The sequence below is a fragment of the Limanda limanda genome, chromosome 9 (assembly GCF_963576545.1).
Source record: "Limanda limanda chromosome 9, fLimLim1.1, whole genome shotgun sequence".
In the NCBI taxonomy this organism is placed as follows: Eukaryota; Metazoa; Chordata; class Actinopteri; order Pleuronectiformes; family Pleuronectidae; genus Limanda; species Limanda limanda.
In genome coordinates, this window is record NC_083644.1 from 21,611,010 (window position 1) to 21,635,755 (window position 24,746).

Consider the following 24,746-nt stretch of genomic DNA (forward strand, 5'->3'; position numbering starts at 1 on the left):
GATGAGTAATGATGCTTTCTTGAAGAAAATTGTACTTTGATTCTTGTTCTTGATCGATTCTTGTGCTTCTGGGTTTGTACCCTCATGGTTGAATGCACTTATTGTCGCTTTGGGTAAAAGCATCAGCTAAATAAATTGTGATGTAATGTAATATAAGGATATGTCATTAGTGAAGCGGCTGTCAGAGTTAGTCATCAGTTTATTAATCAAATTCAAGCTCACCTGGAAGACGCCCTGGGCATCAGCTGCCACAGCAGCATGCAATGGAGTTCTGCCCATGTTGTCATGGCCGTTGGGGTCTGCTCCAGCGTCCAGCAGTCTCTTGGCAGCATCAGCTCTGGCGTAGCGAGCAGCCAGGTGAAGGGCCGTTTCTCCAGTGCGGTCGGTCTGGGCCATTAGTGAAGCACCCTGAGTGATCAGGTCTGAAATGACGCTCGGCCCTGGTTCATCTCCTCCACTCTCCTCCTCCTCGTCTACATGCAGGCTGCAGTCTGGGCCTCCGCCGTTACGCAGCGATGCCAACATCAGTGGAGTGAAGCCATCTGACAGAGGAATTAAGTTAATCAAGAGAATAGACTGAAAATGAGTCATGTCTCAAAAGGTTTGAGGTTAAGTTTTCTCACCAGGTCCCTTGACATTAACATCGAGACAGTCAGCATCCAAGTCGGCCTGTGGGGGAGTGAGCATAATGTCAGCAGCTTTGCGGTGCTGCAGAGTCCACTCCCTTTGGTCAATTCCACCATCCATATTGATGGGCAGCAGAGGCTTATCTTCGGTCTATAAAGAAGCAACAGAACTTGAAACTAAATTCCCAACAACCAAAAACACTTATATATATTTAAACATTTGTTTTTCCCAACTTCAATTTTAACTGCTCCAATACATCAGTTTTATTTGGACTATTTGTTTTCTTTCCCAATTCACTTACTCTTGGTTTCTTGGAGGGGACATCTTCATCCATCCATCTTTGACTCTGATTTCCATCAATCAGGGCTCCATCCTGGGTCTTGAAATTCCTGATATGACAGAAAAAAATGTCAGTAATGCTCTAATTGTTTCTTACATTATTCCAGCTGTTCTCTGTTTCATAACTCTGTGAGCATGATACTCTTCATCACAAGCTGTCTGTGCACCCACTTACTTCAGGTCAAAGTCATCTTGTCCGACAGGTTCTCTTCTCTTGTCATTTTTGGTGGCCATGAAGCCATCTGGCAGCCACAGAACACCATTTTTATGCTTTCTCTTGGCTGCGAGCATCCCCAGCACCAGGATGAGCAGAATAATAACCACCGCCACTCCAATCATGTACATGAGAAACGACGGCTCAGGAGGCACTGGCGGGCTACCTGGAAGATGCAAACACTGGTTAGCACACTCCAGATGTTGTGTCTTCTTTTGATTTAGGTTTTTGCCTAATGGGTAATGGAAGTAAAGTTTAAATTTAAAGGTTGAATTAAATTAACTGCTTGACGACTTACTGTCAACAGACACTAATGGGTAAGGCAGTCCAGCCTTGATGTGTGCTGCAGCGAGGTAGGACGCAGCCTCATTTGCGTTGGAGAAACAGTCGACTGAACTCTGGGAGCATTCACGGTTGTCAATTTGCAGGTACACCTTCGAGCTGCACAAACAGATGTGGAAATACAAAGACAGTTAATGCCACACAGTCAATTGGTGATTAAGTATTACATATACGTGTGCTAGAAACAGGACTAACTATCTGACTGTGCCATCAGGAACCATCCTTACCCAATAACCTCTCTCTCTAGCTCTCGTTTGCCTCTACTCCTCTGTGTGTATCGTCCCTGGTCCTCCTGTTCCCTGAAATATGGGAACACCATTGGCTGATTGTTTGAATCTAGCTTCACGTGCAGGTTGGTGTGCAACAGGGCTCCCACGGCACGCAAGAAGCCATTTAGGTCTCCAAGCAGTTCCTTGGGTTGCAGCCGGACCACGATGATCAGCAAGCCCTCTGCTGTTTTGGGTGGAGTGTCAGTGGAACAGTCCAGGCCGTCCCAGCCACAAGCCTCTGTATTGCAGCTCTGGTCACAGATGCCATTATGGTAGTGGTCTGCGCAGTACTTGTCATACCTGTGTACACAGAACAAGAAGGACAGATGTTCGGTGACGTGGCCTCAAAACATTTATGACTTTAGATGTAAAAGGGTCACATACTTGCAGGGGCTCGGCGCCGTCTCCTGGCACTCGAAGCTGTCAAAGAGACATCCGGCGTTGTCACACTCCTTATCACAAACTCCATTCTTGAAGCGATCCCAGCAGGGGACACTGGCAGTGCAATTCGACCAAGGCTGTCGCCAGTTGAGCGAGCAGTCCCCTCCGTCCCACTGGCACTCGTGGTTGTTACACTTATCATCACACACTCTGTCCCCTGCCTGCCCCTCACAATGCGCATAGGGGCAGGTCTGAGGGGCTGGTACAGAGAGTTTGTTTTCGCAGAGTCCTCCGGAGAAGTGCAAGGGACAACGACACCTGTCCTGGCTTGGGTTGGACGGGTCCTTGACGCAGGTTCCTCCATTTTGGCAGAACCACTGACACCTCTGTTCATTCTCGCAGCGTGGCCCAGTGAATCCCGACGGGCATTGGCAGTGAAAGTGGCCAACTGGTGACTCCACACAGCGTCCACCGCTCTGACAATGTAGCTTTGCACAGTAGCCTTCTCTTTCTATTTCGCAATTGAACCCAGCAAAGCCCTACAAAACACAACATGTTGTTAAAATGTGATAGCAATAGAGTTATTTTAAAAGTTAGGCTTGGCTACACATATTTCTAATGTACATCTAGGTCCTCCTGCACATTTTCTGCTTGTCTACTATACCTGAGCCATGGTGTGGCCCTCTGAAGCAAGCAAGAGAATAACAGAGGGAGCGAGATGTTAGTGCAGAGAAAAACAAGCCTTAGTTATATATCTATGTTCCACAATAAGAACAAAAGAAAGGAAAACACAGAAGTAATTTATAAGCCTATGGTGTCACTCTACTGTAAGCTGACAAAGAAATAAATTATCTTGTAAGATTTAAGTAATAATTAAACATCAGAAACCTTCTGATTCATTTTTAAAGAATGCTAAACTCTCCCTATCAAACTTCTTTATCAGTACAATTCTAAATGTTATTTCTTTCTTTCTTTTTTTCTTTCTTTCTTATTAACCAAAGTGAACGTTGACTGTTTGATAGTAGTATTTGAAGAATGTGCGTTGGCCAATCAAGACACAAGAATATACCTGGAAAATGGAAGATTACAGAATAAAGAGCATGGAGCAGAAAAATGGAAGACTGCCATTGGTATCAATGATTAATTTTAAACAATCACTGAATGTAAAAATCCAAACAGAGAGAACAAAACGTGTAAATACTTGGCATGCCAACGGTAATTTGAAAGACTGAAAGTAATGTGCACAGCGCTGTTAACCAATACAAGACAATAACCTCAAATAAATGCATTACATCACATGCATGGAAACGCAATGACTGTAAAGCTTGTTTCTGACTGTAAAATAACTGTTTAAAACAGTGAAATCGTATATTGTTATAAAAGGACATAGGAGAATCTTACAGAAGCACAGGAGCAGATGTAGCCATGGACTGAGCTCATGTTCATGGAGCAGACGCCACCGCTGTGACATGGCTTAGATAGACACAGATCCACCATGGACTCACAATGACGACCTTGAGAGACCAAAGTCAGGAAAAAGATAAAGTTATCCAAAAAATAACTAATAATAGAAAACTGAAATACTTTGCAGAATTAATCAAGACATTTACATACATGAAACTTTGTACATAAAAACACTAACGCCTTGCTGATTTGGTAACAGAAAAATGACTGGCTATAGTGATCCTGGTGATGTTATGTCCCTTTGAGCAGCTAAATATTAATGTACCTGTGTATCCATGGCGACAGCGACACTGGTAATTGTTGACCAGCTGCACGCAGTCGAGGCTGCCGGGGTTGTGGCAGGGCCCAGACAGGCATTCATTGAGATCTCCCTCACAGTGTTCTCCAACGAATCCTGGAGGGCAGGAGCACGTGTAACGGCCGATACCGTCCACACACTGTCCTCCGTTCCGACAGCGAGGTTCCAAGGAGCCATCCTTGGGCACGCAGTCATCCACATTCACTTCACACTGGAGCCCTGCAGAGCCGAAAGCAGAAAGATGCATCAAGTCACGTTTTGGATGCTTTCTGCTAATCAAATCACCAGTCAATCATTTTTAACTAGGAAATCAGTCAAATTAACAATGTTTGTCATTTGCTCCACAAAGCTTTTGACCTTTATCATCCATTACATTTCAAACTTGTGTGTGTGTGTGTGTGTGTGTATTTATGTGGATATGCTATATGTGGTCTTACCTTCTGTTCCAGGTGGACAGGCACAGGTGAAGAGGTTTATGAGGTTGATACAGGTCCCTCCATGCAGGCAGGGTTTAGAGTGACATTCATCCACATCATACTCACAGTTCACCCCCTGGTAGCCTGGTTTACACTGTAGCAATGAATCAACAGAGACGATAGCTCAATGTGTGTTTTAGGGATGTCGTGGCTAGCTGGGTTTCAACATAACATTTAAAGTATAGCACAGAACCATCATATATAAATAGTTGAGAATTTTACTTACAATACACTCGTATGTGCTCTGATAGTCTTTGCATGTAGCTCCGTTGCGACAAGGGTTTGACCGGCACTCATCCACCATCTCTTCACAGTAGCTGCCCATATATCCCAGCTGGCACTCACACTGATGGGAATTACCCACATTTATACACCGACCGGCGTTCTTACACACATTCTCCACCTCCACACCTGCAGACGTTTGGAGAAGGACATGGAAATGGTGAATACTGTGAACATGTGTGTGTATTATCACTGTCTTTTGTAAAACTCTGTCAAAATATTTGTATAGCAACAATGAGACTTATCTCTTGACTTTGTTTCTATTTTTACAAGAATCCACATTCAGTCCCACTTTTGAATATTGTGGGGTTTTTTTATTCTGATAACAAACTCAACAAGAAATAGTTCCAAACCTTTTGTGGCAGCAAAGTCCTGGCAGGACAGGTTGGGAACATCACAGTAAAGTCCTGTCCATCTCACTGGACAGTGGCAAGTCCAGGAGGTCGTTGTCTGAGAGCAGCGACCACCATTGTGACAGCGCATCTGGCTGCACAGGTTTACAAGGTTCTGCACGCAGAGGAGGTAAAGAGGACAATTATTATAGTTGGTTGCAAAAAGGGCTTTACAATCTGTACACCAAAGAACCTAATTTTAAAGAAATGCTTTTTACCTTAAATTACAAATACAAATACGAAACGGCTCACACATTTTCCTTGAAGACATACTCTGTACACTTGTAATGATAAAAAGACAAATCACCTGGCAGTTCTGTCCATTGTATCCCATGGGGCAGGTGCAGCGATACGTGCCCAGGCCGTCAGCGCAGGTTCCTCCATTCTTACAGGGCTGAGAGTTGCACTCATTCTGCTCATACTCACAGAACGTCCCGTAAAAACCAGGACGGCAACGGCAAGAGAAGGTGTTGATGTCATCAATGCAAATCCCATTGTTCAGGCAGGAGCTGAAAGGAAGGAGAAAAAAAGTAGGGATTGATGAATGGATAAAGAGACCACAATATAAAATCAACAAGGAAAGATTTATTATTAAACAAAAACAATTTAATTAATCTTCAGGCTTGAATTAAGACTTGTTTACCCAAACTATATAATTTAGGCCTAAATATTTTTACATTCCATCAGGAAATTGCAATACAGTAGAATTCGTCGATGGGGAAAACATTAAGAAAACAAAAATTAAACACGGCCAAAAAAAGCAAGTTTTCCAGATCAAGCAACGAATGATCCTCTCACCTCTCAGTGCATTCAAGGATGTTGTGTTCACACAGGATTCCATCAAAGCCCGGTCGGCACTCACACACGAAGCTGTTGACGTAGTCCCGGCAGACAGCACTGTTCCTGCATGGCTGACTGGCACACTCATCTACCTCGGTCTCACAGCGCTCCCCTTCAAAACCAGCGCGGCAGTCACAAGAGAAACTCCCAACATCGTCCAAACAAGAGCCTCCATTCAGGCATGGGTCTGTAGAGAGGAGAGGGGAAAAGGAGTTCTATGGTCAAAAAGTGTAATTAAGTAGCAGCTACTGAATAATAAATATATTATGAAAACATTTTTTTATAGATAAATGTAGCAATGAGAAATCCATCGGATATCTGGCTGAAAAAGCAAATTCCCTTGTTTTAATAAGCCTATGTGTCTGAAATATTTACATCATGTACAGACTTGTATCCATGTGTAACACAATAATTGAGTCAGACTACGAACAAGGTGACAGAAAAAGCTGAAGTGAAACTCACTGGGAGAGCAGTCATCAATGTCTGTCTGACAGTTGTGTCCGCTGTATCCAGGTTGACATTTACATGTGTAGCTGCCTGGACTGTTCATGCAGCGACCAACGTTTTTGCAAGGATTCTTTTTGCACTCATCCACATCCTCAGTGCAGCGCTGACCTATACAATTGAAAACATGTATATCAGTACAGGATCAATGTAATTACACAAATACAAATACACAGAATGTGATACAACTGCACTTGGGCACACAACTCGCAGTTTCATACGCACCTTGCCAACCCGCCTGGCACCTGCAGGTGTAAGAGGTGTAGTCTGCAGATGGATGGCACACTCCCCCTTGCTCACATGGATGGGAGGCACAGGGAGCCTGCTCTGCCTCACAGTGTTGACCTATATTGACATTGTGCACATTTTAGATAAAGAGAGACATATGTCAATGTTTGCTAAAATGACATTAAGGTGGCTGCTACAAAGACTGCTATTGGACTGAAAGTGGGTGTTAATATGGTGGAAATGTGGTATCACTAACCCGTGAATGGTGCACTACATTGACAGGTGTAACTGTTGACTCCATCTATACAAAAGCCTTGGTTCCGACAGGGTCCAGATGCACATTCATCAACATTCTTCTCACAGTTTACACCTGATGACAAGAAAAAGGGTGATTCAAAGATTTCTTTGTTAAAATACAGCCTTGTGCCTTCTATTGATTGCTGAACTAAAAGCTTTTCAATGATAGGCTGATTACAACAATTATCATCATTGTTTTTACCTCTGAATCCAGGTTGGCATTGACAAGTGTAGCCATTATGTCGGTCCAAACAAGTGCCACCATTCTGGCATGGGATAAGCTGGCACTCGTCCTTTTCCTGCTCACAGTGCTGTCCCGCCCAGCCAGCTTTACACTCACAGCGGTACCTTTCCAAAAAGAAGAGGCAAGCACATGCTTAAATGGGAAATTACCCATAAAGCAATAATAACACCAGGTGCTTGGGCTATTTTCATCATCAGTTCCAGCAGTTCAAGTCAGGCTAAGTCCTATTATGTGATAATGCAGTTTTAATGTTGAGCAGGGGCAAATTTGTGAAGCAAGTTGGAAGAAAATCTGCAGCTTAAGGGGTAAAGGATAACACTTTTAAAATAAAACCATAATATATATAGTATAGTAGTTAAATAATATAATAAAACTAGCCCACACAAATCTGTATGTTAGTCCACATCCAATGGTTGGATTTGATAAACACAGAACGATATTCAAAACATAAAACTTACCCATGCTGCTGTTCAATACATTCCCCATGCACACAAGGCTGCGGAGCACAGTGATTTGTCCCAGAGAGACACAGAGGGCCGTGCGTAGTGGGCGGGCACAGGCAGTAGAACCCGTTGACCAAGTCCGTGCAGGTTCCCCCACTCATACACGGGTTTGAGATACACTCGTTGATCTCCACATCGCATTTAACTCCTGTTACAGAGAAATGTAAATAAAGTAAGTTGTATTAAAGCAAATATTGATTTAATATTTTGTTTTTGAATCATAAACAGGTTTATCTTTAAGAAGAACTTACCTGTGTATCCTGGGGCGCACACACATTTGTACTCATTTATGCCGTCCTGGCACTTGCCGTACTCACAGGGATTACTGGCACAGTCATCTTCATTGATCTCACAGTTTATCCCTGAGGAGAGAAATTACATGTGGTTCCTCACATAGTGTAAGAATAGTCAGGTTATCACATTGATCATTTATCTGACTATAAAATGTGCACTGATATTTAAAAGCAACAACAACCACGTTTTCGTGGTGAAGTATATCAAGTAGCTGTTAAAAGAAATAAAATATATTTCATCCACCAGGGGGAAGTATTACTCCATATATAAAAGTTAATGAAGAAGTGAAAATGTTGACAAAAATGGAGACAGACCTCCGATAGAGCAGAGAAATACTCCAAGTAAGCATAAGACAAGAGAGGAACTAGGGAAACAAGAGACAGGGAAAGCAAGAGAGAAACAAAGATGTAGGGCAACACAAAGAGAAAATTGGAAAACAAGAGAGAGAACGAGGCACATCAAAGACGGGGAAATGAGGGCATGAAACCTGAAAAAAACCTGACAGGGTGACCCGACGCCAGTGTTGGTAAGGTGAGCTCAGTGCAGACACCGGTACCAGGCCTCAGGGTGACACAACGTACTGAACTTACTAATCCACAGAGCAATGTGGAGTATCACCACTCGAACCAGACTTGTGACGGCTAACACACATGTCGAATACTCTACACTTCACAATACACTGAAAGCTACACAGGAAGCTCCAAGTGTGGGGGATGGGGGGTCTTAACATTTATTTAAGCTGTTCTTCCAACATGACAAAACTATCCGGGGCTTTTTAATGCGATGTGGTAAACACATTATTTCAAACAGATTATTTCAAAAAATTCTGTCGAGCTAATTTACACTTCAGAGAAAAAAAACGGTTGTGGGACAAAGTGTCAGAGGAACTACAACTCAAAACTAGTTTTGTGTCGATTGTTCAGTCTGTGTGGTTACTATAGCAACCAGATGTCAAGCGGAGTGAAGCTTTGTCTCAAACCAAGCAGAAGACATGGCAGCCCACATATTTTCAGGAGCAAGTGGCTCACACTAGACTGTGGAAGATACATACTTGTGAGGCTGATTAAAACAGATGTAAAAGTGCCTTAATGATGATGATTTTATTTATGTCTACATCAAACACATTGGCACCCACACCAGTCTAACGGTTGTTTCAAATTGATTTGTTTTCACAATCTGGGTTTACAGGAGGTAACTTTTTCCCAGTGAATAATACTTCCCCTAGACATCTCCATCAAATATGTCTTTCTTTGAAGACTTTCTTTGAAGAATAAAAATAAATGTGAAAATTCTCACTATGCAGGCACTCATTTTAACACATGAATTACTCACCTGTAGTTCCTGGGGGGCAGTTGCATTGGTAGGCATTGACCAGGTCGATGCAGCGTCCTCGGTTCTGACAAGGGTTGCTGTGGCATTCTTGGACCTGGATGTTACAGATGGAGCCCGTGTATCCAGGATAGCACTCGCAGGAGAAGGTGGCGATGCCGTCTTTACACACACCATGGTGGCATGGCTCTGGTACGCAGTCATTGATGTTATCCTCACAAAGTAGGCCAAAGAAGCCTGAGGAAGGACATTTCTTCTTAATAACCAAAACTATTGAATCTAGGATCATGTGACTATTTCAGTAAAATAAGACACTGGTGGACTCTAACATTTCCCCTGTTTCTATGGCGCAATCGAAGGGCTGGCTAAACAAATTAGAACAAAGACACTTCACTTCACTTAAACATAAAGTTATTTCCTTTTACCTTCAGCACATTCACAGTCATATCCGTTGGGTCGGTCGACACACTTGGCCCCATTTAAACAGGGTGTGCTGGAGCACTCATCAATGTCTATCTGGCACATTTCACCACTGAAGCCTGAAAAACCGAACAAAGAACAATATGATGAACATAGTAGCTACAAATTAAAAACACATTAAATACATTAATGAACATTTGGAAATGGTTAGGACGACATTCATTGTCATTTTGAGACATCAAGCTGAGTGCATGGCCTCATGTGTACCAACCTGCAGGGCATTCGCAGACAAAGCGGCTGACATGGTCCAGACATTTACCCTGGTTCAAACAGGGGGAGCTGAGACACTCATCTACCTCGATCTCACAATGAGTCCCCTCAAATCCTGCACAAAAGGAGAGAAATAGATTTTCTTATTAGCTACTGCACTTTATTATCCAGATCTGGAACACCCACATTTAGATGCAAATTAAACTGATTGGCATGCATAACATTTCAATACTTTACATTACAATTCTTTTAGATTACGCCTTTACCTAAAGCCACGTACAATAAGTGCAATTAACAATAATGGTACAAGCCCAGAACAGCAAGAATTATGTGGGTACAATTAGTCTTCAAAAAGGCCAAACTACAAGTGTTACATGTAAGTGCAATATATAAGTGCAACTAAACATAATTTTATAGAATAAAAAAAAGTATATGAACACCAGAGTTGACGAGTGCACAACTGTGGCTGAGTTATGTCTTCTAAGAGCTTCTAGTCTGATTGTAAAATTTGTTAAAATGAAAGGTAATGCGTCATTTCTCAAAAAAATACCAGGCATGCAGATGCAGCTGTAGTCCCCAATGCGATCCAGACAAGTGCCATCGTTCTGGCAGGGGCTTGACGCACACTCATTAACATCTTGTTCACAGCGCGGCCCAGCGTAACCCTTGATACAGTTACAGGTGAACGAGCCATCAGTGTTCACACACACACCACCATGCTCGCAAGGGTTGGTACCTAAGGGGGTAAGAAGAACATGTTTGAAACCTGAAGAGAGAAAAATGTATGTTATGCAAGTACAGACGTTTAAGAAGGGTAGCCTTTGTTCTTACCAATGCTGCATTCGTCTCTGTCAATGTTGCAGGTGCTGCCGACATAACCAGGTGGACAGTTACAGTTGAACATGCCACTGATGGGGTTGGTGTCACACTGAGAGCCTTCTCTACAGGGGTTACTGATACAGGCATCATCTCTATGGCACAGCAAACCTGGAAAGAATAACTTGTTATTGAGCAATAATGAAAAATAAGTTTAACCATTTGAAAAAGTATCCTAATGCAAAGAACCATCTGTGCTGTGACAAAAATGTCACCAGTGAATCTCCATGGTTGTTCTCAGTTCAGAGAAAAACTATTCCAATGTGCCTTTGCTACTGGGTAGAGGTATAATACATTTACAAGGCATAATCCAAGAGTAGGAATGGGTCACTAACCAGCAGGGTGAAAGTTACCATCTGTTGTATAATTAGTGGAAGTGGATTTATATGGATCATGCTATGTGCATTCTCTTCAGGAATAAAGCTTTTGATGAATTAGAAAACTATTAGTTAACCAGAAGTACTAAGGAAAATATTAGTTATGCTTCGACTTCCTTAACTGAATGCAGCTGCCTGCTATTCAAAACTCTATAAACAGCAAGTAATCAATAACAAAGAACATATACAGCGTCAGTGTAAAAACCAAAGAATTACTTTTTTGAATTAAGTTATAAAAACAAGTATTGAGCTAAAACAGAGAATCACAGCATTAATGTCTGTCTTTTATCACATTATATCTTGAATACGTTTTAAGGTTTGGTATAAAAATGTCTCCATGTGGTTTCACTTGTGGCTCACCTGTCTTTCCATGAGGGCAGACACAGATGAAAGAGGCAACGCGGTCGATACACCTGGAGCCCGGGCTGCATGAGGCTGTAGCACAGTCATCGATGTTTTCAGAGCAGTCAGGGCCGATCCACCCATTAACACACACGCAGACGTAGCTACCGATCAGGTTGCTGCATGTACCTCCATTCTGGCAAGTGTTTGGCTGCAGGCGACACTCATCTACATCTTCTGTACAGTGCTGACCTGTGGCGGGGCAGAGGCAAGAATATTGAAAAAATTAAGTTAATGCTCTGTGAAGCTTGTTACGAACATGGCTCCATATTTTCTTTTGAATGCATTTTTATTTAAAAATGGTTTGATGCACACATGGAAACAACAAGTTTAGGTTGGCTTTGCTTCCCCCGGTTGGATCAGTATTACACAAGCCCAAGTAAGCTGATGCATGCATGCATGTTTGTTTTGTAAATGGAAAGCTTGAATATGCTACACAAGTGTGACAGAAGAGACACACCTTGTGTAGAGAACACGTCTCAGAGATACATAGTTACCAGAATGAGAGACTCCAAGTGAATGTTTCTATAAAATTTGAAGAAATTCCCTCGAGGTGTTCTTGAGATATCGCGTTCATGAGAATAGGACAGATGAACTGAGATCAAGCTGAAAACTTAATGCATCTGGCTACTGCCCTCTCCGGCACGGAAGCATAAAAACAGACCACATGAAGGGATGGATGCTATTATCACTGATCATACACACTTACTCCACCTGATTGCTCAAACAGTACTGAGAGAAATAAAGATAGAAAATTTAGGTTATGTTTTCATCTGGGTTTGCTCATTTGTTTGTCTATTAGTTAGCACAATAACATAAAAAACACAAGACAGATTAACAGGAAACCTGTGTGGAAGGATGTGGTACAGATGAGGAAAGGACCCAATACATTTTGGTTCAGATCCAGATTTTTTTTTCAGTTTCTGTAACACTGCTTTGTAGGGCATTGTTTTTGCATTGTCACAGGGTTCCCAGGGAACAATTCATGGGTCTTGATATAAGAAACCAAGTATAATTGGGAGATGAAGATTGATATAGATTGACATTTATAAATGTGTACAATTTGGTGCAGTTGGATTGAATTGAAGGTGACTCTTGGGCAAAGAGATAGTAACTGGACCACATTGACAACCACAGTATAATAATGGCTAAAGGAACACATATAGATATGATGATCATACACACAAATCCCTTACCAGTCCACTGAGGGGGGCACTGACAGTTGTAGGTGTTGACTCCGTCCATACAGGTTCCTCCATTGGAACACTGGTGATTGGGGCAGTCGTCAAGGTTGTTCTCACAGTTACTCCCATTGAAACCTTGCACAAGTTAAAGAAACATTAGTTCAATTGTTAATACAAGCAATATATATTCTTTGATATGGTGTCATATGGTGTGTTTATGTTTTGGAGGTGTATAAACAGGGTGGGTGTTTGTTGTGTCTCCAAGGACACTGTAGCAAACTGGCAGTGCAGTGTGTTTAATACAACACAACCAGCAGGATCAGACTGTTTACACTACAAACATCATGTAACAATTCAGAAACTCAAGCCTGCATTTACATATCTACAAACTCCAGTTACACAGTGTGTTACACCAGGCAACAACATTGTTCATTGTACACGGCCTGAGCATTTTTCTAGTTCATGCTCAGAGTGAGCATAAAAAAGATGAACAGAAAAGTAGTCTTTCACAATTTAAATCCTCCTACCTGGAAGGCAGTGGCAGGAGTAGCTGGTTTCAGTGATCTGGTGGCAGGTGCCTCCATTTGTGCATGGAGACGGCGAGCACGGGATGTATGAGCTTTCACAATGCTGGCCTGTAAACCCCGGGCCACAGACACACCTGCAGCAATGACAAGAGTTTGATTTAGTTTCATTCAGTCTTTGCAGTGGACATCTGCTTCAAATTAGTGCTCTTAATTGAATAAATAAATTCTCAAAATGTTGACACTTTCCCAATTGGGTAACTTTAAATTAGATTCTCACTTATAGGAGCCGGGGGCGTTGATGCAGAGTCCTTCATTTTGGCATATAGAGGGCGTGGCGGCACATTCATTTGTGTCGTTAAGACAGCGAGGACCGGTGTAGCCAGGAGGACAGGTGCATGTGTAACTTCCAGCAGATGGAGAGCTGCATTTTCCACTGTTAGCACAGGGACTAGACAGGCAGCTATCTTCATGTTCACAACTTGGTCCTGGGGATGAAGACAAAGCATAGGACTTTATGTTATTTCATGATGATGTGTAACTGTGCTCATCGCAAATTATCACAAATTAATTTTTTTATTTTTCTAGGATACTGTCAGCAAACATTAAACCTACAATTGTCTATGGACATTTTGGGCCTTCTCTAAAACAGTACTCACTAAAAAACATATTTTAACTTATTGATAGGTAATTATCGAATACATGTGTCAGAATCTTAAAACAAGTTTTAATTAGCCATGTCAGCAACTTTAAAAATATCCTGCTAACAGCTAAACAAGCACAACCACAAACGGATCATCCCCGGTGGAAGCAATAGAAGGCTTCTGAGCGCTAGCTTATTAAAGTAACCTTCTACAATGCAAACAAATACATAATTGTTGTGGTGAGAGACAGATGGCAGACCTCACCAATCCCGTGGAAAACTCCTGACAAAGAAACAGTGTCTCACCTGTCCATCCTTTGGCGCACTCACACCTGTACTTGTCGAGGGACAGCAGGGTGCAGACACCTTGGTTGGCACAGGGGTTGTTGGGGTAACACGTGGAGTTCTGGGGAGTTTGACAGTGCAGGCCAGTGAAGCCCAGGGGGCAAGTGCAGGCGGCGCTGCCTGGTACAGGTACACCAGCCAACATGGACACTGAGCAATTCCCTCCATTCAGGCAGAATCCGGGTTGACAAGGGTCCTTGTGTTGGCAGTACTCACCCAGAAAGCCAGATGCACACCTGGACACACACAGAAATACAGATATAAGTCGTGGTGCATGTAGAGGATTAAGAGCTAATCATCCAAGATGATAAAGTTGAAAGATGAGTTACACAAATATGTGTATGAGTGTGTGTTTGACAGAAGCAAACAATCAAAACAAAAGATTGAGTTTCAGTCACGTAGATGTAAGGCACCACATCAGACAAGTGCTGCTGAGGCTGAAAGCACACACAACACATACAATACTGGCTAATTCACAGACTTCACAGTATAAGCAAAATGTGTTGTTGTGTGAAACTACTTGTTTGTTGCTTACAATATTAAACCATGTTGTAAATGGTTATTAGAATCAACTCATTTTAATTTAATGCCTTTATCAAGAGAGAAATCTGACGCTATTGATGCTCAACAGGAAGGATTTTCAGTCTCATGTTGTTAAGATGAGACCGGAATAGAACTATGAACCCTAAGAGCTTAATTTTAACAATATAAGCATGTTTAGAGCAAGTCTAAATCCCCTTTTGAAATGCTGTGACTCAACAATTCATTGCCAGCAACTGCTTAATGTTATTGTTGTGCATTTAATAATAAACACTTGAACTTGAAACTTTTACTAGTTTAAGTTGGGTGTTGGTCACTGCCTGAGGTGCATGGTTCCAAAGGGTTGCACAGAGTACTCTTGATTATTCCTTGATGTGTTTTGGGCGTGGTGTAAAATAAACCCATCAACTCCCTCCTTAGTTGGGTTGGGGTTAAAGTTAGACATTAACCTAACCATGACATTACTGTGGCAGATCTGCCAGGTAGTAAGACAGAGTCAATCATGGTTTTGCCCATGAGCAAAGTGAAAGACATGGCCTCGACATCACTGAACAAACTGCTCTGAACCCTGCGCTGTTGCCCCATAAACCCCGCTCAGAGAAAAGAGGGAAGCTGGTCTAAGGGTTAAACTGGGGTCAGTTTTGGCAAAGAAGAAGTTCAAAAGCAGAAGGATGTGAGGTGGAGTCATCTGGAAGTTGTTGACTGAAGCCTGGTAGAAACTAAAAACAACAGGCGGAAAGCACCGGCAACTTGGGCAAAGTAACAGATGAACAATAATCCTGCCAACAGAAAAGTAAGCTACATAAAAGTTGTTCACAAAGAACTGTGTGGTATATAGCTGAACGAAAAGCACTAACACATCGCTCTTACTGACTTATGACCACATTTTCAAATCATGTGCATATGTTTTTCCTTCTGCTTACTCATCACACATTTCTTTCGATTATCTCCTTTGTCAGTGAATCGCCTGCGTGCTCTGCATTTGGTAGGATATAGCAATATTACACAATGTATCCACCAGAGATCTCAATCACTTTCTATTCCTTTGTTTTTTCTGTCCCTCCCACTTTCACTTCTCTGTATGTGACAGTATTTGGTCGGAGGTTTTTCTTTGTTACTAAGCAGAAAAGCATCAGGTAACTTCCTGTGTGTACCACTTTGTTCAGCCTGTCTCACATGGAGTGTGTGTGTGTGTGTGTGTGCAGCACTGCGGCACATGGCAGACACACTGTCTGGGGACTGTGGGCAACTGAGCGACCTGCAGCCTCTTACACAGGCCTCTAAACCCACCTCCCTAGAGGGGCTCAGGTAACATATAATGGGAGAGTAGAAATACAGCACACTGTAACCAACACGCACAGGCAAACTCATACCCTCTTTCCTAAAACCGCCAAAAGAAAACAACATGGATATTTAATAAATAAGCAGATCTGTAGCATGTAAAAACATACCAGAATCCAAGATCTGTCTTACGTCAGTCTTATTGAATATGAAATGGAGAAAAAACAGTGCAGATAAAACGTGCTTGATTCTTGTCTCACGCTTTCTAACTTTTATTTATTATTGGCCACTCCACCCTAAAGCAGCTTGAAGATATTAGGTTGTGAGCACATGGGAAAGTGGGAGAATCTTGAGTCCTGCCAGGCAGAATTTTCGCAGATCAGTAGCATCTGTGATACTTATGACTGGTATGATGTGAGTCACCCGCTGTTCCTTCAAATGTGGCGAGCAACGTCTGACAATACATTCATAGTCTAGCCCACAGATTGTTTCACAAATGTACAGAAACATATGCACCATCAAGTGTGAATTTGTTGAACCAATGACATTTTATTCTTTATCCACTTCAAGTATAGGACAGGTCCAGCAGTATTTTCTCATTCTTAAAAATGTGTGGTAGTATGGTATCTATATCCAAACCCAGAAATATCTTATCAGCCAGGTCTGTATACCTAGAGCGTTATCTAAAAATGATTGACGCACATTAAAAATACATCAATGGCCCTGTTCAAACCTGGCATTAACATGTGACTCGGTGATCGGATCACAAGTGGACAGCTCTGACTCCGTCAGTTCACACCTGGCAATAGAATGCGTTTCAGCATGAAACACTGAGTAGAGCAAAACTGTTTTTGGTTCGGCAGAGGACGTCAGCTGAGTAGGTGGTCCGTCACTGTGGCCCAGGACACATTGGGGTTCACACTTCTAAAATAAAACATAGTCATATGCGTCCCTGACCATCTCTGAATGGGGTCTGAGTGACGTGATCTCAAATGTGTCCTCGTGTGTACTGGGAGCTGTCAACTTGTGATCAGTTCACCCGTAAAAATATTCTCTTAAAATCTTCTATTTGCCCATATTCACAGTGCTGATGACAAACATAATGGAGGATAAGTGATGTCAGATCTTCAAAGAAAAGATTAACTTGCTCTCCCTATTGATCTAAGCCCTCACAGATTAGAAATGGACATCCTTCCTCTATACCTTGTCTGTAGCTGCATGTGTGCACTACAACTCCCTACATCCCACAAAATATATTTCTACACAAAAACACGCACACACATTATTACACAAACACAGAGATGCCTGCCCCCTCTTCCCCTCACTCTCAACAAAAACACAGCTTGTTCATGATATCTCAACAAGACGGCCGTGCTGAGAGTTAGGACTGCTCTTTTTTTTCCCCTCCGCCCCCTTTCTAGGAGTAATGACACAGTCCTCTGCCCTGTGACACACATCACATTAGCAGGCTGACACACTAAGAACACCATGTCCAGGTTAATGCCAGGTTTACATTTCATTCTGAAAATGTAACACCTTTTCACCGTGGGAAACAATGGGAAACATGAGACATATTTTCAAAGTCAAGACGAACCACTTCAACGGGAGAAAGGGGGAATTTGAAACGTGTGCTTCGTTGTAACATTTAGCCTGAGTGTGGAATAAACACAATGCCCTTTGTGGGGCATTTCTTTTCTCAGTTATGTCACATAAAAGAGAATTAGTCAAATGAATTAAGTATGACTCCTTTCGTAGGGTTGTCTTGAAAAGGTATTTGCTACTTTAAGGTTTTTGTGGCAGCAGGACAGTACAGGTGTAGGATAGTAAACTTAGTCACTTCATATCTAACCAGTGTTGACAGAACCAAATGCCCTGGTGTCAGGAAAAGATACCACCCTGTCCTTCAGGTTTCACTGCCAGACAGAGAGTTTATTATTTAGCCACTGGCTGTATCACTAACGCCAGAGGCAAACAGACAAGGCTGTGCATGATTCACATCATTGTCAGGGAGTGGTAGCTCACTGAGGAAAAGATAACACATTGGTTTGTCCCTGAATACAGCACAGGAAGCAGCGTGATTCTTCTGCTAAATGTTCATACACACTACAGAATAAAGGCTAGAATTTGCGCACACACACACACACACACACACACACACACACACACACACACACACACACACACACACACACACACACACACACACACACACACACACACACACACACACACACACACACACACACACACACACACACACACACACACACACACACACACACACACACACACACACACACACACACACAGCTCTGCTTTCATGAACAACACAGCGGAGCCGCTTTCTGCAGCCAAGCTCATCTATGGGATTCTTTGTTTTGCTCCATGACTCCTTTTTTTTCCTCCTTTTTTCTCCATCCTTCTCTCACACTCCGTGCAGTTTCCTGCAGCCCTTCTTTCCCTCCGTTTCTCACTCCTTCACCTCTCATTTCTACCCCACTCTCGAGGTGTCAGGTTTCCACAGCTGGCTCACATTAGCGCCCCCTTCTCATGCACTGCACTCCCCCCTCTCTCTCTTTAACTCTCTCTGCACCCCCTCTCGCCTTCATTCTCTCTCCTCCTCCTCCTCTACCTTGTGCTGACCTCTGTCTATCCTGACCGGCTGTAGGGGGGGCTTCAATAAGCAAAGAGGGAGGATTGATTCTCAGTCACTCATGTAATGTCCCTCACCTCCAACCCTTATTCCTGTGTCTCAGGCTCCTCATTCTCCTCCCATCCCTGATCCATCCTTCTCCTTTTGTGTCCATTCTCTCCCCCTACCTCTCCACCTTCCTCTCCTCCCCCTGCTGACACTTTTCTAGTCTGAGCAACGCTTAATAACTCCATCATGCTCTCCCCCTGCAGCCATCACAGTTAAAACAGTGAGAGAGAGAATAAACTAGCTCACATTTCAATCTCTGGCTCATTCCCTGGCTTGGCTGGTGCATAGGTGGCCTATTCATTGTAGTGTAGTCCTGTGTGTGCATGCACGGATGTCACAATTCAGATGCAGAACACATTACTCTATTTGGTTTTGCTTCTATGCATGCCTATGTGGTTGATGTAAATTATGGACTAAATAATCCTTGGTTTACTTAACAAACAGTAGATTATTTTAAGAAAAATGAGCTGCACTAAAGTCGTCCAGGTTGTAAGATGGTGAAGTTCCTGAAATAAGATCTGCTGCCATTTTGACTATAATGCAACTTCATCAGAACCAAGAGTCTTTAGAAAGTTGAATCCAAATCACAAATCATGATCACAATTATTCAATACTGACAAATATAGCAAAATATAGCAACTGCATCACTGTTGTTCAAATCAATGAGTGACTTTAGACCAAAAACTTGAAGTCAAAAACTTTCTTCAGACGAGAAGGACATGTACCAGAAGGAAGATGAACTGAGATGAACTTTCACAAACTTCAGATACAGAGTTATGACACAAAGGAGGAAGCAATTTTATTGACCTAAAAGTTTAACAATGGAGCCCCATTTCTGTACAGGCAGGCTAAAGGTGAACTAAGGTGAAGATAGCTACATACGTGTGGGCAGCTGGCTTATTTTCTACATTAATCATTTTTATGAAAACACGGGTAAAAGGAAAGGGGTGATTGACTCCTTCCCCTTTGTCAGCAAAGCAGTTTTCGCTTCTGTTTTTTTTCCACAGTGAGTAACGCCATTAAAATTACCTGAAACTGAGACCTTCTCTCCCCTCGCAATCTTGCCAATGTTGTATTTTGCAAAATATGAAGACAAAAAAAATCACTGTACCCAAGATGTAAGGTCTTACACGGTCACACTAAAATAATATAAACTAAATGCAAACAGAAGTGCAAATGCAGTCAATAACACCATCAATTCGAGCCAGTGGCCCTTTAGTAAGGACAAGCTTCAGTGAGCTTATGGCAGTTTTGTGATACCCTTGATTAAATTCAGATATTTCAAAGAGGCATCCATTACAGAATCAGGGCTTGACATTGGCGTTTTTGAGGCTTGTCTCACAAGATCTTTCTCTTATGTTGCCAGTGGTAAAATAGGTATTGCACTAAGAAACTAGCAATAGTGTAATAGTTAGGCCCATACAGCAGTGGGTGTGACAGGGGGGGTGAAGAGGTTTGTTCTACAATGGAAAATTAAAATGCACCTTAACTTAGAGACACAGCTTTAATTACAGGTTATTTTCAAAGGGATGGAAACAATGAACACGTCACTTATATAATCATAAGTCATTTTTCTGAGTTGGAGGTGTATTTCTGCGATGGCAGCTCACTTCTCAGCACTATTGCTCTCTTCATAGAAAAGAGCAGAGGCAACAGACAGAAGAGGTAGGTACAGTTGAAAGAGGTTTAAGTTCACACACACATAAAGAAGGCGACAGATGAGGAAGGTGGGTGAAGTGAAGAGAGAGCACAACGATGTGGAAGTAAAAGTCAGAAAAGTAATGAGAGTGAGACGTATTAAGAGGGAAGGAAGCGGGGCAGCCAGACTGAGAAGCATCGGTGTAGACAGAATACAGAAACGCAGAGCAGGGTGGAGTCTAAACTCTGGCCTTGTGGTAACATTTCAGGCTATGTTTAGAAACATGTTCATAAAGAGTCATCTGAGTGAGCACGGGACTCATTTTCTCTCTCAAAACCTCTTCTGCCGATCTCTCTATGTTCTGTCATTATCCTGTTTGTGGGGTGGTTTAAGTGGAATCTCCAACAATACATCTGTAAACTGAAAAGGGTTCTAAATCCAGGTCTGCTCTGTGTGTAGTAGACCATGGACTGATTTAGAAATCTTTAACAACAACAAAAAAGCACAGTGTATACCCTCCTATTATGTTCACCTGATGACAGAATTACTGATGTTTCCCAAGTATTGAATTTATTACTCTAGCCCACCCAGGAGATTCACTTGGAACTTCCCACTGGCAGGCAACAGAGTGAGAAATTTAACATGTAATTTATGTGCTGGTGTAGATATTTGTCAGCTTATTATTCAAATGAAAACGAAATATTAATTGAAACTGAGATACATTTAATTGATAATAGTTGCACATACTTAACTGATCACTTGGGCTTATTAACAAGGAAAAGAAGATAGTAAACTGTTCAGAGTCAGCGACTTCACATAACAGAGGATGTACAAACTGAGACTGAGTGTGACAATTTGACAGAGCTGAGGTACTTTTGACCCCACAATGTCATCATCAGTGTGTGACAGAGAGACACTTCTCACCTCACTGCATGTGGGTTTATTGTCTGGTTGCTACATTCCTCACTGTTTTGGAAGGCTTCCTCTTTTGAAGAGTGAGGGTTGACTTTCCAGACCTCCAAGAAGCGCACTGTTTGTGTATTTCACCCGTTATTTGTTTGTTTTTGTTTGTTACCTTCACCAAAAGGTTTATGTTTTTGTCTGCCTCCAACTGTTTGTCTGGGGTGGGGCATAACCCCAAAAAGTACCTATTAAATTTGGTGCCAATCAGGATCCCGGGGGAGATGAGGAATGTTACTTTCTTTAAGTTTGCAATATATGATTGATTTCTCAGTGAATAATTCATGGATCCTAATGAAGACAATGTGGTGTGTTTAAGGGACTGATACTAGTGAATGTGTGCTATTTGGTGCAGAATGATCCAAATAAAAATCCACATTGAGTGAACTCAAATGTGCCCTCATAAGAGTTTCTTATATCATGGTGATCCAAGAGAGATTCAAATCCCAGCGAACACTGACAGAAGGCCATGAAGCCAAGCTCTACTGATTTGATTACGTTTCATAACTAAAAAATGACTCAATTCAACTATAAAATGAGCCAAGATCAAAATAGTTGCAGCCTTTGCATCATCATAGCAACACACAGAGCACCATTCAAATAAAGATATGTTAGCTGAACTTCAGACCTCTCTATGCCAGTAAGGGAACTTGTCACAGGCTCAAGGTGCCCCTGATAATTCAAAGACACACACACACACACACACAAACATACACAAATATAGTACATACACACAAAGAAAATCTTATCATTGTGGTTCCAGTCTCCACATATACAGGGCTGTTGACTAGGCTGTGGGAAGGAGATAAGTGTTTCTGAGTTAAGAGTGGGAAATCACTGCCGTGGGTTCTTTTTTTCTTCTCAAGGGTTTGTTGACTTTGGTTTGGATTATATGCCAAATCCAGTTCAGATATGTGTGAATGTGAGTGTGTGAGTGTGTGTGTGTCTGTGTGTTAATGTGTGTGTGTGTGTGTAATGCATCTGATGTGAAAGCATCTCTCGATTCATTCAATCTTCTGCAAGCATCCCCTTTTATATCTTAAAGGCATGAGACTTTAAGAGCAGATGTTGCTGTGAAATCACAACACACATTACTTTGAGGTGACACAAAGTGGCTGAAACTGATAATAGCAGCAAGAACAAAAGGTCTTCAGCAAACCACTACAAACAGAAATATCTTATCGGAAGATGGCGCAAGCATGACTTTAATAAAGGTAGAAGATGAAGATGTCAAAAATAAAGAGACAGAAAGTGTTTAGAAAAGATTCTGGGGTTGTGGGAGAAGGATTAAGAGGCCAGGTGAGTTTTGTCCAGAAGCTTTTAAATCCTTGCAGCAGTGGGAGGGACCAGGGCACGGATGGATGAGTGACAGTTTGATGAAGAGGGCGTAGCAAGATGGAAATTACACTCCTCTCTCTGCTCCTCTCTCGTTTCCCTCCCTTCCCCCCCTCGGTGCTGCTCTCTCATCATTAAGGAGTTGTGCTCCGAGGTATTCCTCCTCAAATTACCTGAAAAGAGACATCCTCTTTTCTTTTGGCCCTTTCTCTTCCTCTGTAGCCAGCAGGCAAATTCTACACGTCAATCAAACTGGCAGCAGGTCCACACAACGCAGTGACTCTCTCAGCTCAGACAAAAGAAAATATTTTTTAATAAACATAAAGACATGACAGTGACTACAAGAGACAAAAGATAATAGAGAGAATAAGCATTGAGCAGATGGAGAGTCAATCCCTTTGCTCTCATGGTGTAGTGAAGCGCTTGGACAATATATTATGTGTATTGTCACTAATGCGTCTAATCAGAAATTGACCCCAAACAAACAAAAACTTACTTAAGTCAAGCCCACTACTTAATTGTATTCTTCTTTAATTCTAATGAAATAGCTATTATAGCTGATTGTGTCTGTACATTTATGACCTCAAGCCTCCACTTGAAAACAATGCCTGCATACCACAGTGAAACATGCCTGTTTGTCTGCATCAGTCCTGCCCCCACATGCTCTATATGAATGTGTGTGTGTGAGCGACTGAGCATGCTGAGAGATTGTGCACACTAAGAATTGTCTTGACTACACAGACTTGTAACGGCTTCATTAGGTCCTACTTCAGAAAACCCTGGAAGCAATGACTACATGGCAAGCATTAAAAAGTCCAGAGTGAAAAGCTGCTTGTTCATAACACCACAGAAGTCTGTTGAGAGCCTTTCGTGTAAATGTAAAAGCCTAACCCTAACCCTAACCCTCAGGACCAATGTCACAGCATAACCAATTTCACTGTGCTCTTATTCAATAAATATCTGATTAGAAGTATTTGCATCCCTTCAGCAATGATAATTTAAAAATACGTAACACGCAAATTTGTGACATCCACATAACCGGGCAGTGACAGTCACAACACAAACACACACCTTTTTCTCACACCCAAAGCTGAAGGCTTGCAGTGTCACCGGTTAGACAGCTTCTCTGCAACCTGTCCTACGAGGCCGCAGGTCGACCTCTCCCATGTACTTAAACTCTTAGAACATTCTTTGTTTCTTAAACCAGACGCCTGAGATTTCTATGCAAGCAAAAAATTCTGAAACGTTTTCATTTTTTTTCTAGAAATGTCTTTTTATCAGTGATGTACTGACTGTATAAACAACGAGGCTCGGGTACAATGGATTCTAGTGTTAAGAAGTTTTCATTTTCTCTTCCCTTTTCATTTTCTGTCTCTCTTAAATGTAAGAAGTTTGTCTCCACTGTGGTTATGATAATTTACCAGTGTCCAACCAAAAAACAATACGGTACTTGCATGAACATCTATTATAATTTTCCTGTTATAACATCACTTGAAAATATTGAATATGTAAATGTCTTTGTATTTATATAGAGCTTTTCTAGTCTTGATGACCACTCAAAGCGCTTTACAGTACAGTTCTACATTCACCCATTCACACACACACTCATACAGTGCATCTATTCGCAGCACTTAGTTATTCTATGGGGGGCCATTCGGGGTTCAGCATCTTGCCCAAGGACACTTCAGCATGCAGATGGGTCAGACTGGGGATCGAACTGCCGACCTTCAGGTTGGAGGACGACCACTCTACCCCTCAGCCACAGCCGCCCACGTTTTATTTCATCCTAATCTATCAATTGAAACAAAGCTGGCTAAACTTAACTAGAACTGCCTCGAAGAAAACAGATGAACGGTCGGTCTGTTATTCATATGGTTACCTATCATATTATTTGTCAGATATATAACAGTTACTCAAAGTCTCACA

At 42.0% G+C, this 24,746-nt stretch overlaps 1 protein-coding gene across 1 annotated transcript in view; it reads right to left on the minus strand.

Moving 5' to 3' along the window:
* The window catches only part of notch2 (notch receptor 2), a 43,947-nt gene that overhangs the window by 4,760 nt on the left and 14,441 nt on the right, over positions 1-24,746 (minus strand). Inside the window, exons 3-32 of the mRNA XM_061078769.1 lie at positions 14,326-14,600; positions 13,657-13,864; positions 13,380-13,513; positions 12,865-12,987; positions 11,627-11,860; positions 10,845-11,000; positions 10,564-10,749; positions 10,015-10,128; positions 9,749-9,862; positions 9,327-9,560; positions 7,952-8,062; positions 7,656-7,848; positions 7,156-7,301; positions 6,913-7,026; positions 6,654-6,773; positions 6,387-6,539; positions 5,883-6,111; positions 5,392-5,593; positions 5,046-5,199; positions 4,637-4,821; positions 4,372-4,504; positions 3,902-4,153; positions 3,574-3,686; positions 2,176-2,711; positions 1,750-2,091; positions 1,479-1,621; positions 1,142-1,346; positions 929-1,016; positions 624-777; positions 223-542 (exon numbers count right to left, since the gene is read on the minus strand). Of these exons, the coding sequence (XP_060934752.1) occupies positions 223-542; positions 624-777; positions 929-1,016; positions 1,142-1,346; positions 1,479-1,621; positions 1,750-2,091; positions 2,176-2,711; positions 3,574-3,686; positions 3,902-4,153; positions 4,372-4,504; positions 4,637-4,821; positions 5,046-5,199; positions 5,392-5,593; positions 5,883-6,111; positions 6,387-6,539; positions 6,654-6,773; positions 6,913-7,026; positions 7,156-7,301; positions 7,656-7,848; positions 7,952-8,062; positions 9,327-9,560; positions 9,749-9,862; positions 10,015-10,128; positions 10,564-10,749; positions 10,845-11,000; positions 11,627-11,860; positions 12,865-12,987; positions 13,380-13,513; positions 13,657-13,864; positions 14,326-14,600 (5,671 nt within the window). The remainder of the gene's footprint in view (positions 1-222; positions 543-623; positions 778-928; positions 1,017-1,141; positions 1,347-1,478; positions 1,622-1,749; positions 2,092-2,175; positions 2,712-3,573; positions 3,687-3,901; positions 4,154-4,371; positions 4,505-4,636; positions 4,822-5,045; positions 5,200-5,391; positions 5,594-5,882; positions 6,112-6,386; positions 6,540-6,653; positions 6,774-6,912; positions 7,027-7,155; positions 7,302-7,655; positions 7,849-7,951; positions 8,063-9,326; positions 9,561-9,748; positions 9,863-10,014; positions 10,129-10,563; positions 10,750-10,844; positions 11,001-11,626; positions 11,861-12,864; positions 12,988-13,379; positions 13,514-13,656; positions 13,865-14,325; positions 14,601-24,746) is intronic.